At 36.1% G+C, this 16,453-nt stretch overlaps 1 protein-coding gene across 24 annotated transcripts in view; it reads left to right on the top strand.

The window, feature by feature from the left end:
- Trpm (transient receptor potential cation channel, subfamily M) overlaps window positions 1-16,453 on the top strand; it is a 343,650-nt gene that overhangs the window by 268,696 nt on the left and 58,501 nt on the right. For all 24 annotated transcript variants that reach the window (XM_074097916.1, XM_074097932.1, XM_074097921.1 and 21 more), the window contains 2 exons: window positions 10,548-10,704; window positions 13,412-13,559. In XM_074097916.1, the coding sequence (XP_073954017.1) occupies window positions 10,548-10,704; window positions 13,412-13,559 (305 nt within the window). The remainder of the gene's footprint in view (window positions 1-10,547; window positions 10,705-13,411; window positions 13,560-16,453) is intronic.

The raw sequence follows: 16,453 nt of genomic DNA, 5'->3' as shown, positions 1-16,453 counted from the left end.
CGATCGGAAAACTACTCTGCATGGAAATAAGATATAGAAAAGGAAATGTAACGGGCATGGAAAGAAATCTTACTAATATAACAGGATGATTCCGGAGACGTGAGGAGGACCAATCCTTCCAGATTTAGAGGCTACTATATCGTACCAGTATTAGTGAAGTTCAGAACAAAAAGTATTTAATTTTTACTGAGTACATGGTGAGTGCTGCAATATTAAAGTCCCAATGGCATTATCAAAATTTACACCGTGTGGATTTCATTCGTTTGACATTCGCGCCAAATTTCATCCTACCTATACTTGAAACCTTTTGGTAATTTACTAATGTAAACAAAACAACGTCAATTGGTTCTTTAATATTGAAATTCCCCCATCAAGCTATCAAAACATTTACATTTCTGTATTGAAATACATTAGTCTAGTTTGTATTACATGATAGATAAGTAAAATGTTTAAAATCCTTGAATGTATTTACCAAATCTGGCAGCTGAAGTTTGTTTACATTTTAGTTAATTACCTATTCGAGATTTCATCATTTTATCCCAATCCCGTTGGAATATCGGGATAAGCGTCGGCTATGCGTTATTCCAGTTGTTCAGCTATCTACATACCGAATTTCACCCATATCCATCCAGCCATATTAGAGTGAGTGTAGGAGTAACAAACATAGGTACCTACATACACACACACTTACTCACTAACTTTCGTATTTATAATATTAAAATATTAACTAGCATCTTCTTCTATCTATATTAATAATTTCGTCAAGGGGTACGGTAAACTCGAACGAAATGCACGTCAAATTGAAGAGCGTAAAAAATTAGTCAATCCGAGTCGACAACTTGTAGGCGGAAAATTCGGATTATGGATTATTTTCAATATAAACTTGAATACATTACCTACTAAGTATATAATGGCGTTGCGAAGTAAACATGTCAAAGTCATCACATCAAAGTGGCATTAGTGTCAAGTCATCACGGGTGTCACAGGTTTGCATTTCGTTCTCCTTTGTGACCTCTTAAGGGCCCCACACGTGGTACGATTCGTCGATTTTCATCAGATCGATCGTACAGACGAATCGTACCGTATATGGGGCCCTTTAGGTCTAATTTCTTTGATTATGAGACAGAGACATCATAGTTATTTGGGAAAATAAGATTAAGGATAAATATCTACTATAAATAAAAAAATAGTGAAATAACCGATACGTAGGTTAGCTGTGAAAGTACGTTTGTGATAATATTAAGGCTGGGAATATACTTCAGATTTTTCGATAAGTACGACAGTCTTTACACTGGCAAAAAAAAAATTAAACATAATATTATTATGAGTACATTTTACCCGAGCGAAGCCGGGTTTTCATCTAGTACGTAATAAATACAGAAACTAGAACTAGTATTTGGTATAAAAAGGTCTAACACAGTGTAACATAGCATAAAAGTATCTACAATGGCAATTCCATTACTTGAGTATATTACTTATCCGATACCTATTCAGTAGAATTCTATAACCCAGTTTGCGTTGCAAAGGATCTAGAAAGCAGTTTATTGCGAGGTTCTGATACATGTATTACATTGTAAGCCACTTTGTTAGCACGTAGCCGTTAGCTAAAGTTAGACAGGATGTATTATCTAACATTAATCCAAAATATTTAATCAGGTGTTTGAGGTAATTAGACTTGTTAATGTATGTTAGATTTTTTATGCTGTTTTTTTTATTCGACTGGATGACAAAAGAGTAAGTGGGTCTCCTGATGGTAGATCACCACCGCCCATAGACACCTGCAACACCAGGGGGATAGCAGATGCGTTGCCAACCTAGAGGCCTATGATGGGATACCTCAAGTGCCAGTAAATTCATCGGTTGTCTTACTCTCCACGCCGAAACACAACAGTGCAAGCACTGCTGCTTCACGGCAGGATTAGCGAGCAAGATGGTGGTAGCAATCCGGGCGGACCTTGCACAAGGTCCTACCACCTGCGACCTGGTCTACAACTATTTACCGACACTTTGGAGTCTCCTGCGTTACCAAAATTGTCTCTGGCGTTACCAAAAAATCGTACTTCAACAAGATATTTCACGGTTTATAGGTTGAACTTACGTAGGATGGCATGTATTGAAATACACCATTATTAAATTACAGAAAACAGTTTACTTACAAAAATCTGCAATTTTTTTAAAAATTTCGCGGACAGATTAGTGTCGGAAAAAAGTTGATTGACCCTATTATCGACACTATAGATATTTACATGATCGAATGGAATATATGTAAAATTCGATATTTCATTGAAATTATTTCTTTGTTTCCTTACTCTTCGTTATGACAGCCAGCCATTGAATATTTCAAAGTCCGCCGTAATTGAAACCGCTAGTTGGCGCTGTCATCGCGCACCCAGCGAATACTCGTAGTGCTGTATTGCAGTGGTTAAGGCTAGGCTGTGCTTTTTCTGTCAGTCAATCATTCAGTCTCGTCTCGTTACTCTTTTATAAGTATAAAAGAGTACCTATTATAAAAGTAATCTGAAAAAATATAATTAACTAGCCTGTTACCTGCGACTCCTTCCGCGTAGGATTCTTTTATTGCTATCCCGCGGGAACTACGCAATTTTCCGGGATAAAACTATCATATTTCCTTCCCCGGGACTCAAACTATCTGTAGGTATACCAAATTTCATCTAAATCGGTTCAGTGGTTTAGATGTGATGAAGTAACAAACAAACAAATAGACTTACAAACTTTCGCATTTATAATATTAGTGAGATGATGTACTCCAGTTTTTTCTCAATGTTTCAAGTAGGGGAAAAGTCTTGACAAAATAAAGAAAATCCCAAATATATCTCTAACGAAAATGGAAGTAGTTTTACCTCGCTTTTGCATCACATAAATAACCTTTGACTTCCATTTTATTTTGTTTTTCCATAATTACAAAACTTCGCAAACAATCGTCCCATTCAGCCCCAAATGAGGGTTCCGCATTGTTTAACCCTAATAATGTAATAAAAGTGGGGAGGACAGAAATGTGAACCTTATTAGAATTTATTGCTGCTATGCTCATATTTTAACACTATAGAAGCAACAGAGGGTCTACTCCGAAGTTCGAATATCGAAGTTCGTATCGTACCGGTCCCTCTCGCTCTCGTATTAAATAGTATAAGTGTGAGAGAACGAACGATACGAACTTCAATTTTTGTATTTCGTAGTAGTCCTTCAGTATCTAATTGAAGAACAAAAGGTTAGGTACCTTCACGAATAGACTTAGCGAAGATGCGGCTCGTAGATATTCACCGTTTTATGGTGGAACAGACAATGCAAAAAATCATTTCAAACGTGCAAAGGCAATTCCAAAATAACGATTTGAATAGACAGTAGATTGAGCAAACTAAATTGGACAGCTTGACAAAAAGACTTCGGCAACTCGTTTAGGCATTTGATACTGTACAATCAAGTGCAAAAATCTAATCTATTCGAACCACTCATAAATATGTTACCACGGCCTTATTACGTCGGAATGAGAGTTTGTGGTACATATTTTTGAAGGGTTAGTTTAGTTTAGTCCATATATTATTATTTGCACTTAACTGTACATACAGTCAAGGAAACTGAATTCCGTGCTAGACTGGAATCTTTGTGCTACTGATGTCATATTGAAATTCCATACATTTTCCGAAAAAATGCGGGCGCGATTTAGTTTCCTCGACGGTATAGTGTAAATAATGCATTGAGCACCTAGTTAGTATGCCTCGGTAAACTATGCAAGATATTACAAAGTTAAACTATATGGTCAGGTTATGTGTATCCAAATCTCAGGTACTGAATCTAACATATATACCTCTGCTTTGATGCCCTCTGCTCCCTGATCGTCAACAGTACCTACCTTTGTGGAATGCAAACACGGATGTCTCAGCTTTGCTGTCAGCTGCCAGAATTCTTTAAGCCATGTCAGCATTGAAAACGTCTAAACAGGTAATAGCTTTCAACTGAATGAAAATTCGAGCGAACCTTTCATTCCGTCAAACGTTATTTCGAAAAATGGATACACATTTCGGCAAGTCATCGACGCACTCACTTCGGCTTTCTCGAACATTTGTATCTCAAGACTAGTGAAAACATCTCGGCTTTTATCCAAGAAACCCCAAATTCATCCAGACACTCCATTTCCTTGACTCTCATATTTTATTATCGCCTCCGCAGGCCTCACTACATATTGGTATTTTTATCAATTTCATCCCACAATGGACAGAGGGCCTTAAATCGCCTTTTATGGCTATTAATACTGATACTGTGTTGTCCTCAAATCCCTTGGCTTACGGGTGATATTTTCGGGTGAAATTACGTTGGCTGTAAAGAACACTTTGGGGTGTGAGTGGAGCTCCGATAAGTAAAACATTGTCAGCCTACGACTATTAAAAGATTCGAGCTTTTTGATATTCGGTAATCATTACCATTCAACGTTTATTGAAGATTTGGCAAGATTTTCCGTTAGATTTATATAGTTTGCCTTTGTATTATCTTTTTAAATAATATTTGCCGATACGGTAATGAAGAAAATCAACGCCAACGCCGCAAAAACGCTGAACATTTACCCAACGATTACTTTTTCGTGGTTTGCTTGGTTGGTAGTATTTTATTTAATTATTTAAGATCTACAGAAAGAATAAAGTCAAAGTTGGTGGTCGGACTGTATTGGACTTACAAAGATATGTCTTAGCTTTATATGCCTACTAATATTCGATGTTTTTTATTTATTTATTATGTCCTCTTAATGCGTTTTACTGTGTATCGAATATGTGTAAATAAATCTCTCTCTCTCTCTCTTTCACCTTCATTCAACAGTTGATTCACTTTTCTGTCTTACAAATGTAATAACGAAGTGTGAATTGAGCAGTTAAACTACGAAACAATATCATGAAGAAAATTATCTCATAATTAACCCTCTCTAAGAAGAAGCCGAGAGAAGTAACAACTTAAAGTTTTAGTTGCATTTAACTTCGGGCTGGGAAGTTTCATTGTAGAAAATTTCGTTTTTACACATTGAATCCATTATTGGAAGGGACTGTTTCTTCATTTCCTTACGACTTCCGAAGAAGAAAACATAATAATATAGATGTAATATATGTACAAAATAAAATTTACACAGCTAACAGCGTATATTATGTAGCCTACCTCCAGCTCCGTGAAGCAAGAATTTGTTGGAAAACTTTTTAAAAATTAAAGTTACTAAAGAATTTGTCGGGATTCTTTTGCGAATTTGTCGAACTTTTCAATATTTATAAATGTTTTCTTAATATCTACTCGGAGTTTTATGTGTTGAAATAAAATAATCTAATAATTTCTGCTCGTGTTCAAGATCTTTTTATATTCTTGTCTATGTTGATAATTTCTAAATCAAACGATTTGAACTCTGACACCTATTTTATTTAACTTGCGATATTCTTTTGCAAGAGTGAGAATCGGGAAAGCTTTAAAAAACGTTTGTTGTTTATAAAACATATTTCAAAATGTTTTATAAACAACAAACATGTTTTTTATCCGTGAAATCAAAAAACAAAATGTTTGTTCGCCGACTACATAACCGCAATCGAAGGATTAGGTTTTTGATTTTAACATTTTGTTTTTTTGATTTCACGGATAAAAGACAATCTTTAATCTTATTTATTAAAGAAGTCACTCCGTCAGACGCACCTGTGTGATCTAATAAAATTTATAAAAGGTGTTTTTTCGCATCTGCCGAGTTTTACGGGACACGCTTTACGCCTTTAGGTCTCCATAAATTTTATGCACAGTTTTTATTTGGTTTTTATGACACTTTCAGGCTATTGGATGTCTAGTAGTTTAACTTATGCTTGGAAATGTCTTTGGGAAATTTAGTTTCTGTCGTTTGCGGGTGTGAAGTGATTGGAGTTTTCAGCCCGAATTTGTGTCTATTTGAGTAAGAGTCTTGTCAATTAACTACAACCAATATTGCTAGTATGAACCTATTTAACTTACTTTAGCATTCTTTTATTTTCTTCTTACTACTTAGTGCTTGCACTATTGTGTTTCGGCGTGGAGAGTAAGACAGCCGGTGAAATTACTGGCACTTGAGGTATACCATCTTAGGCCTCTAGGTTGGCAACGCATCCGCTATCCCCCTGGTGTGGCAGGTGTCTATGGGCGGTGGTGATCTCTTACCATCAGGAGACCCACTTGCTCGTTTGCCATTCAGTCGAATAAAAAAAAACTTGATTGTTTGCAGCACCACAAGGTAGTAGTAGTAGTAGAAGTAGTAGTAGTAGTTCATCAACAAAACAATACCTGAATCAATCACCTTAATAATGTGTTTTATGAGTCTTACACAATATGTGGGAGTGGATTTAAGTAGCGAAATAAAAGCTTGTAATTTTGATCTTTGTAAAGTAAGGCGTGACTCAATCAATTGAAAGCCTTGCCGTATTAATTAATTGAGGATTACATTATGAATGATGTATGCTCGTAAATCTTTATTCAATTCAAACGAATTGAAAAGATTTTCATTTGTACATTATATAATAATAATAAAAAAGACTTATCGACCGTTAAATACAAAACTACTAATACACTAAATACTAAATACACTCTAGGGGTGATAATTTTCTTTGAAATGTCACTAAGACCAAAAACAGATGTTTTCAACTTGCTGCATGAATACAATACCATATTTAGAAAGAAACAAATATAATACCGTATTGAGACCTCCCTCCTGTTTTTCAAGTCGATTAAAGCTGACATAAGTTCATAACGATTTTGCCTTCTATTAAAGGGCAGTATCTACTTTGAAATTTCTATTTCTATTCTATCTTCATTCATAGTGCTTTCTTAAACGTTTCTGAGGTCCCGTTTCGCTGTAGTATGTAGCCAATCCAAAAAATCTGAATCCTTGTCCTTTTAAGGTACCATTTGTATTCGTTAGGATTCTTCCGTGCCGACCGCTGCGTGAGGGAAATACTAAAACCGGCATTAGTGGATACCTTAAAACGGATAAATCAGCCCAATTTCCGACGCCATCGAAGAGACGTTTGCGTGCATAATTTGAGGATAATAAATGGAAGGTTGATTGAATTGATACGAGATCATGGACCTGTTAAAGTGATAATTGAATACAAGGGTTAGTTGTAAAGTAGATGACTTATTATATTTTCACAGAAGCATTTTTTCTTAGTAGGTAGCTATTATCACATCGCGGTTTTGTAATTGACGAACCACAAAATGGACGAACAGAGACTGACCGGACATTCGGGGAACTTTTTAGACCACTTGTGCAGTTGCTTCTTAGACCGCTTGCTATTTAGATCAGCTGCTTTTTAGACGAAAGAATTTTAGACTGTATCTAATGATTTACGCGTGCGAAGCCGCGAGTAAACGCTAGTTACACATAATCAATATTATTCTCGATCCCAATTAAAAACTTTCCTTAGAATGTCAACATTTACATTCTTTTGTACCAGACGTAATGAAATATCCAATCCTTTGATAAACCAATTGAAATGTGAAAGGATTGCTAAGCTGGTAATGGCTGCGATTTATTGTTTTTAGAAACTGCGTATTTTTACCCGACTGCGAAGAAGGAGGGTTATGTGTTTGACGCGTTTGTATGTAATATGTATGTATGTCTATTCCTATATGTCTTCTCGTAACTACTGAAGGCTGAACCGATTTTGATAAATGATACGTCATTGGATTCGTCTTAATGCCTCGAGTGACACTGGGTACATGAAATTGTAAAAAAATGAAAATGGCTGATTTTTGGCGCCAAATTGTAAGTTTTCAAAAAATATTTTTTATTCAAACCTATCGAGTGGGGTATCAAATGAAAGCTGACAATTAGCCCATTCTAAATATATAGGTTAAAATAGTTTTGATATACTTACCATTTTTACAGAAAAGTGTGAAATAAAACAATAAATTTAAAAAATCAAAAACCCGACTGCCCTATTAAATACTAAAAAGAAGAAAACAAGTCTAGTGGGCTAGAACTTTGATAAGTAGCTAACTTAAAGTTCAACACTCGGAACCCATTTAAATCGTGACGCTCAAAAATGATTCCCTAATGGGTCCCGACTGTTGAACGTTAAGTTAGTTACTTAACAAAGTTCTAGCCCACTGGACTTGTTTTCTTCTTTTTAGTATTTTTTAAGGCAGTCGGGTTATTTTTAGTAGGATTTTGCCCAGGTACATGTAAGATTTTGCCACAGTAAAACCCTAGTTGTGCAACTCGTTGACGTGTTGTTACAAGCGAGACTTAGGGGCTGTTTCACCATCTATTGATTAGTACGTGTTAACTGACGGTTAAATGTGATGCCGTCTCCGTCTATTCGAACAAAACAAATAGAGACGGCATCACATTTAACCGTCAGTTAACACTAATCAATGGATTGAAACAGCCCCTTAGATTCAAGGACCTAAGAGCTTTATAAAATTCCTGAGGAAAGAATTGTACGAATGAGACGAAATCTGAATACACCTGTAAAGCAATGTAATGCCCAATTTGCCTATCTACACTGGACCCGCGTGATATTTAATAGGTTAATTAAATTAATAGGTATTATATACTGAACGGCAAAAAATCTGGCCCTCAAATGTATGCAGTTATAGGTAATTTTCTATGGAGAGTGGGCCAAATTGTGTGCCGCTCTATAATGAGCTATATTGACTGAGTATTTAATTGAATTGACGATGTTTTATAAAGTACTTATAATAATTGCGGCACTTGAAAGCTTCTTAATGAGTTGATGTTTTATTAAAAAGATTCCACTTAAATTACGAGTTACCATAGGCAAATTAATTATACATTTTTGTTCCTGAGCTCCTTTCTAAATTCCTTTGTCTCATTCATAAAATTTTAATTTGACGAAACGTCTGTGCATAAAATTCAGTTAGGAGTTTTAGTAGGTACTTAGCAACTTTTTTAATTTTTAATTTAGCCCCCAGTGACCTGCTGAAAACCCTAATTTTTGGCCTTACACAAGTTTTTCAGGGCTTAAAAACAAGATAACAAGACGGTGGCTTAGATAAACCTAAATAACTTTTCTTTTTTTTTAATGTCTTTTTTGTGTTTTTTTTTAAGTATACTTTGAATTTTACAGCGCATTGGTTTAACTGTAATGCTGTATTTTTTTATTGGCAAATAAATATATAAATTAATTAATAAACCTGTACTAATCCGTGTCGAATTTCTTGTTTTTTTCTGCACTTATGCAAATGCCAATACTACATCATCAGTTTTTTTTTAATAATTATCTATTACTTAAAACTTTAAACGCGGTTTAGACCTACGAGAAAAGTCGTGCAAGTTGCGTTACATTGCGAGGCTGGTAAGCCAACGAGTTTTGTAGTGGTCAATCGAGCGCCGCAATGTATGTAATGTTTTAAATTCCCTGACCAAATTTGTGTTGGCTGTCAGTCTGTGATCGCTAACAATCTGGCTTTTTTCAAATCTAGGGTGAATAGGTAGGGCCGTATCTTAAGCGACGAGGGGCCCTAGGGTACGGGTTCATATCGGCTCGCATACTTATTGTAAGTCCGAATGTAATGTTTGTCAGAATTATCGTTTGTCATAACTCTTTTTTCTCTGAATCCAATACTTGTTCAGAATTGTTATAAAACAAACCTAACCTAACCTATAGTTTTTTATAGGATGACCATTTAAAAATTTCAGAAAAATTTAAGGTTTCAGTGGGAAATAAATTATGACAAACGATGATTCGGACAAAAATTACGGTATGACTAGCGAAGAGTATGCGAACTTTGGCGTTCCCCTTTAAGACGGTATTGTGAATGGGCATTCCATTCAAGCGTGCTCCATCTTAGTCCTCGCCTTCGCTTACTATCAGGCGTGATTGTGGTCAATTATGCAAGCCTGTTTCCTCCGCATAATTAGTAAATTGTACAACGAGAGCATAAAACGAGCCATTGTACCCAAGACATTCATATAGCCACTCGAGCCGGTGCGGCGAGGGTAGATAGACACGTCGAGGGGAAAATTGCAAAAAAATGCATTATTATATAATTATATTTTTTTAGTTTTATTGATTTATTTTGATTGATTCGATTGATTTTTAGTTCTATATAAACTTTAAATTTATTTATAAAAAATGTTTAGAAACTTTTTCTGTTTGTGGCTGACCACACCTGATTACCTGCACCCCACACCCCACTCTTCAGTTTACTCGTGACCACGGCCACTGTAATGTTGCCGAAACGTCTCGTGTGTGTTAGCGTGATAAGTCCTGTGCGTGGTATTTTGACCTGATTACCTGGTCTTAGAGGAAGATTTCACTTTATGCACTAGAGCATAAAAAGTCATTTTATAATAATAATAATAATAGAAATTTTTATTCACCATCACAAACCAAAATTCACAATAGGTACAAGACAGATAACATTATTAAGTGAGGCAAAATGGACAAGAGACTCAGCCCATATTATGATTATGTCGCCCAGATCCAGCATGAACACGAACTTTACGAGCATGAGAAGTGGAAAAAACTTTTGATGTAAGTAGGCACCCTACTGACTGATCCCGTCTTTTCCAGACACGCACTCGTCAACGCCAGTGGTCTGCCTGGTGATTGAAGGTGGCACGAACACGGTGCGAGCTGTGTTGGAATATGTCACCGACACGCCGCCGGTGCCGGTGGTGGTGTGCGATGGCAGCGGGCGAGCGGCCGATCTCATTGCTTTTGTACACAAGTATGTATAAATTCGACTACTTTAAAGTTAAGAGTTGGAGGAGATTCTGCATGAAAATATGCTAAAAACACGCGTTGCGTTTATTAATATGAACTAATATAACACATACGGAACACTTTAACGTGTATTGAACAAAACAAAACAAAACAATGACGTTTATGAGCATATGTACCTGTGTGACTCTGTAGTCATTAGTAGGTACTCTGTAGGATTGTTACTTTTTATATTTTTTTTTATTTGATTACAATTATTTTGAATTATGTATTATCTATTTTGACCATTGAGCGATCAAATCGCTGAAATTTCTTTTGAGAAATACCTAATTATTATTGTAATGTAAGATCCTCAGCTACCATATGTATGAACATTAGAACTCAAAATGCTTACAATAATAAGCATACATTTATTGCAAACAACAATTCGAATACAAACTCCCAAAGCGCGTACTTTCTCCTCCGAAGTAATATTTCATCCGTCGTCAATATTGATTTAGTGGAACTATTCGCTGAGAAAATTAATCAAAGAGGTAAACGAAGAACGGATTCGAAGTAGAGATATGTGTACAATAAATGACACTTGCGCGCTCATTTAAACTTCAATTCGACTTGAACGCGATCAACTTTTATTTTTCGCACACAAAACAATAACTACCAAATTATACAGGATGTCACAATAACCTAACTTACCTTGGTGCACGTCTACGCTCCTCAAGGTATATTTCTACCAACTTTCAAGTCCCTAGCTAAAGTGGTTAGCCTGTGCCTTGTAACAGTCAGTCAGTCATTTAGTGACGTCATATGTTACAATAGGCTAGTATTGAAAAAAATATAAAGATACTAGCCGTTAACCGCGACTCGGTCCGCGCACAAAGATTTTATTGCTATCCTGCGGGAACTATGCAATTTTCCGGGATAAAACTATCCTATGTCCTTCGCCGGGACTCAAACTATCTGTATACCGAATTTCATCTTATTTGGTTCTGTGGTTTAGACGTGATGAGGTACCAAACAAACAGACTTACAAACTTTTGCATTTATATTATTAGTGAGACCTATGGATAAAACTGGCCAAATAGTGTATGTACCTACATCTCTATTTCGAAGTCAAATATGGGATTAAGTTCTTAAAGCCTTAAAGTTTATCAGGAGACGGGATCCGGCAAAGTTTTGACGGATACAGTCATTTGCTCGAAAGCTAGTTAAGTCAGGGCTCGTTATGGCCGTATTTTCCTAGAGATAAGAGAAGCCTTAATTAAGAGTACACCTTAGTATTTATTAATTACTTACCTAGAATGTTAATTAATAAATATCTATGCCTATTAGCGTTCTGCTATTAAGTGGATGCACATATCTAATTGAAATTGACTTAGAAAGCCCTGAGTTGCAGTACTTGGAATAAGTTTCGTTATTAGTTGGTTTGGTTCTTTAGATTTTGTCAGACAAAGTCAGGTGAAAATGTTAGTTCCTATGTATCCTGCATAGATGGAAACTCCGAAACTATTAGTAATTTCATCAATGATCTATCTAATGTCATGCCTTTTTGGTATCCTGCCGTGTCACCAAGTAACATAGTTTTAGTGCTAGTTCTAGTCTTAGTTTTAGCATATGGAGCAAATGAGTTTATGACACACAGGTTCGGCTTTGTTTTATGATGAAAATCGCAGTTTACGGCGCAACATAAGCAAGCTGTTTTTTAATTTGATATTGTACGCGAAACTTTTAGCAAACGTGATAATTAAAAATTAAAAATAAATGCTTAGAACTACATTAGGTAATTATTAGAAGAGGGGTCGGAATTTCTAGCGATAGATATAATAGGGTACATAGGAACAGTACACAGACTAAGTACCTAACTATACCTAAAGGATAATTTAAAGTGATTTTAACGAAAATACACTTAATTTACATTTTACGCATATTGTGCTTAGCATCTGTGTTCTGTGACTTGTCGAAATGAATTCATTCTGCTAGCAAATATTTATACGAAGAAAAGTAAGCTGTGCTAGCTGGAAACTGTTTATGTTTATCTTCTCCTAAGTTACGCCGTATTAAAGTTGTGTTCCCTCAACGAACAGTTATAGCATTATAATTATAACCGGATAACTTGGAGAATGCAACGCTTCAGGAGCAGACACTATAGTTTTGATTATAAATTGTTATATTTTCTTCTTTCTTTTTATTTTTGCCATTGCTGTCTAGCGTGAAAATCATACCTATTAGTTATGACTATTTTGTCCTTTTTCAGTAATCTATTAATTAATGTTTTTATGAGGTTAGTGATGGTGTATGTGTGGGTAAAGTCATATTTTTATTACCTACTCTATTTTTTGATCGAACAAAATAAAAATAAAATTGTAGGTCGAATTTATCCAGTCATTGGATTATACAAAATTTGGTATAATTGGATGACAATGCAAGTATAGTAAACATCAGAAAAGTTTGAAGTACAATTATCGTACTTCTCAGGTAGCCAAAGTGAGTAACAGAGAATCAAAGAAATATTTAGAATAGTTCGTAAAAATATAAAATATGTTTTTAGGTTGAAAAGTTAATTTACTATTACTAATAAATCAACGATTGCCCCTTTTATGACCTTAGGAAAGTGATTCAATGGATATAGCCTATTACTGGTTCAGTAACAGCCTAGTCTCTCGAACCTCGAAAAGCCCCAGCCTCTCGTCTCTATTTCAATGTTGTTTCTTCTGCAGATACGCGTCCGAATCTGGAGAGCAGACAGTTCTAGAATCCATGCGAGATTATTTGATCAACACCATTCAGAAGACCTTCGAAGTAGCGGTGCAGCAGGCAGAGTGCTTGTACAGTGAGCTGTTGCAGTGCACCAGGAAAAAGAACTTGGTGAGCATTACCGCTATTCAATATTAACTTATTTTTTATCCAACGTGAATGATAAAGCAGGTGTGTCAGCTGATGAAAAATATAATTATGAAAGTCGTTGTAATAATGAAACAGAACTGATGAATGTTCGTTTTTATTTTAAATATTTGTTTAAAACAAAGTGTGATTGGTTTTTTTGGAGTCTTTTTGTATTTTTTATTTCAACTCCAAATTTGTTGCTTTTACGGTCATCCCGTGAAAACCATATCGAAAACACAAACTGATCGACATGCATGCACAGAAAAACCAGAAAAAGAGACCAGCGCTAATTTCAAATCATAATTTGATTGCTTAGTAACGACATCTCTTGTCAGGGTGAGCGGTTAGTTCCGAAAGAGTGTTGACGTCTCTCGATGAGAGCTAAACATAGATGTCGCTAGTGCTGCTGCTTAAGTAGCGTAGTAGGAAAAAAGCAACCTGAGATACCTATATGTGCAAAGGAAAAAATTGTGTCTAGACTCCTGTCCAGCGGCGGTGTAGGTGTTATAGCACGCAGCACGGAATGCTGAGGACCTGGGTTCGATTCCCAGCGCTGGTCTCTTTTTCTGGTTTTCCTGTGCATCCATGTCTCATGCAGTTTGTGTTTTCAATAAGACAAAGTAAACATGGTGTACCGTCGAACAAACTGGTCCTTGTGCCGAGGTGGTGGTGGAACGTCCACATACGTGGGAAGTCCCTAACTTAATTACACTTAATCTGCTTGAAGTTTGTGACCAATTTATTGTTTCCTCAAATCTCTGAAAAGGAAGTCCATGAGGGTGGATATAAAAAGAAACTGAAATAGTACTAAAGGCCGGTCGGTACAATGACGCATCCCGGAAATTCGTCCTTTTACGTTGACGACTCCTTTGACCACTGCAGGGGCTTTATTTTTATCGCGAACAATGGAATCGTCTTCATATAACTATTTTTTCTTGAAGAAAAATAGCTTCAAATAAGTGTTAACAACGAGGGATAACCGTGTTGGATTTTGAAATAATCACTCTTGTCTATATGTTTTTTTCTGTACGCAAATTATGATTTCAAACTTTGCCAACTATTTTTCGATCACTTTCTTCTTACTGGTACTGGAAATTTAGTGTCAGTTCAACAATATAGTAGTGAAATTCTGGCAGTCAGGCCAGGATTGTCTCCGCAGGTCGAAACACTTCGTACGGATATGCAAAACGTACAATAAATAAAAAGTAGAGTCCGCAAAAAGCTTATTAAAAACCAAAATGGTGGCAAGGCATTTGTTCTAAAAAAGTTCATTATGTAAAATCTTCAATGACGATGACTATCTGCGTTCAGTTGTTTTTCTTTTTCCAAACGTGAAAACTGTGATGCTTATCGTTTCGTAACGGGAGAAATTTTAAATTATCAAACATTTGCCAACTTCTGGGAGAGTAATGTTTGTAGTAGCAAATCATACATATTTTGCGCTGTATCAATTTTATTTACCCACTGAGCAGATTTACGTGCTACTGGTTCAAGTTTACGGATTTCTTTGTTTATCTTCGCCTAGGTTTTGTTTAAACTCTGAATTGTAATGTGAGTTTTCATTTCTTTCTGATTGGTACAATTGTAAAGACGCTCAAAAATATCTGAACTCGACCATTATATTATATACACTTTTTTAATTACTTAAAATGAGTAGGTACTCAATAAAGAACATATTTTTTTCTGAACAAGTCTTAGTATGTCGTACCAACATACATACATTAATGCAAGAGGAGATTGATCCGTTTCATATTCACGTAGAAAACCTCGCTACTCTCGTTGAGAGCTGTCAGTTTTCTATCAAAATCGATATTAATTCACGACCATAGATTAATCGCTTTTATATTCGAATAGGGAATATGCCTTAGCCCCAGGGCGGTCATTAAACCGGCTAACGAGCCCGGAGGTACAAGCCATCAATTCAACCGATTCATTATACTTCATACTTCCGAGGGAATTTCACTTCAAACGCCCTCAATTAGACTGGCTGGTTAGCCGCCGATTAAAAAGTTAAGCACGAAAAATATTTGAATTTGGAATCTTTTAAGATTTTTTTATTGTTTATAAACTGATCTATTGTATATAAGATACGTATTTAAAAGGCATTTAAATAAAAGGTTAAAAAGGTGTAAAATAAATGAGTCCGTAATTTATGTCATAGTAAACTATAAAATTACATTGTAATTTTGAAATTGAACATGATGGCTGTATAGATGTCGGCGGCCGATCGTAAAATCCGCCAGATCACGAAATTCCTAGGCATATCGTGAAATGCCGCCATTTCATGAATTGGCTAAGGGACATCCACCATATCGTTCAAAACTCACCGTTTAGCGATTTGCCTAGTGACGTTTAGGCAGATCATGAAATTCCTAGGCATATCATGAAGCGCCGCCATTTCATGATTTGGCCAGTTTAGGCAGATCATGAAATTCCTAGGCGTATCATGAAACGCCGCCATATCGGTTCTGGCACTTCGCCGGCCGCTGCCGCGGCACGCTCGCTTCGCTCGCTCGGCTCGTGCGTCGTTATTACAATTAATACTAACCACTCCTCGCTTCGCTCGTCGTACCTAAATTTTTCTATATACATAAATAACAACTAGTGAATACTTTATTTATCAACAAAATACTAACCTCTAAAATACGGGCAGAGGTGCATGGTTTTTACACATTGTGCACAGAATCCGTTTGATTCACATAAAAAGAACGGAGCTGATGTTCAAAAGCTTCTTTTGCACTTCTATTTTGAATTCAATCACTATTTTCGGTTTAAAGATCATTTTGTTGCGACGCCGACATTTTTCACGCGCTAAACAAACACGGCCGGTCAGCTGGTCACGGCCGCCATTGCATACGCAGCGCCACAGTGGCCAA

Source organism: Choristoneura fumiferana, chromosome 14, assembly GCF_025370935.1.
Source record: "Choristoneura fumiferana chromosome 14, NRCan_CFum_1, whole genome shotgun sequence".
Taxonomy (NCBI): Eukaryota; Metazoa; Arthropoda; class Insecta; order Lepidoptera; family Tortricidae; genus Choristoneura; species Choristoneura fumiferana.
Note: the sequence above shows the minus strand (reverse complement) of the source record. Positions and strands in the feature narration are given on the sequence as shown.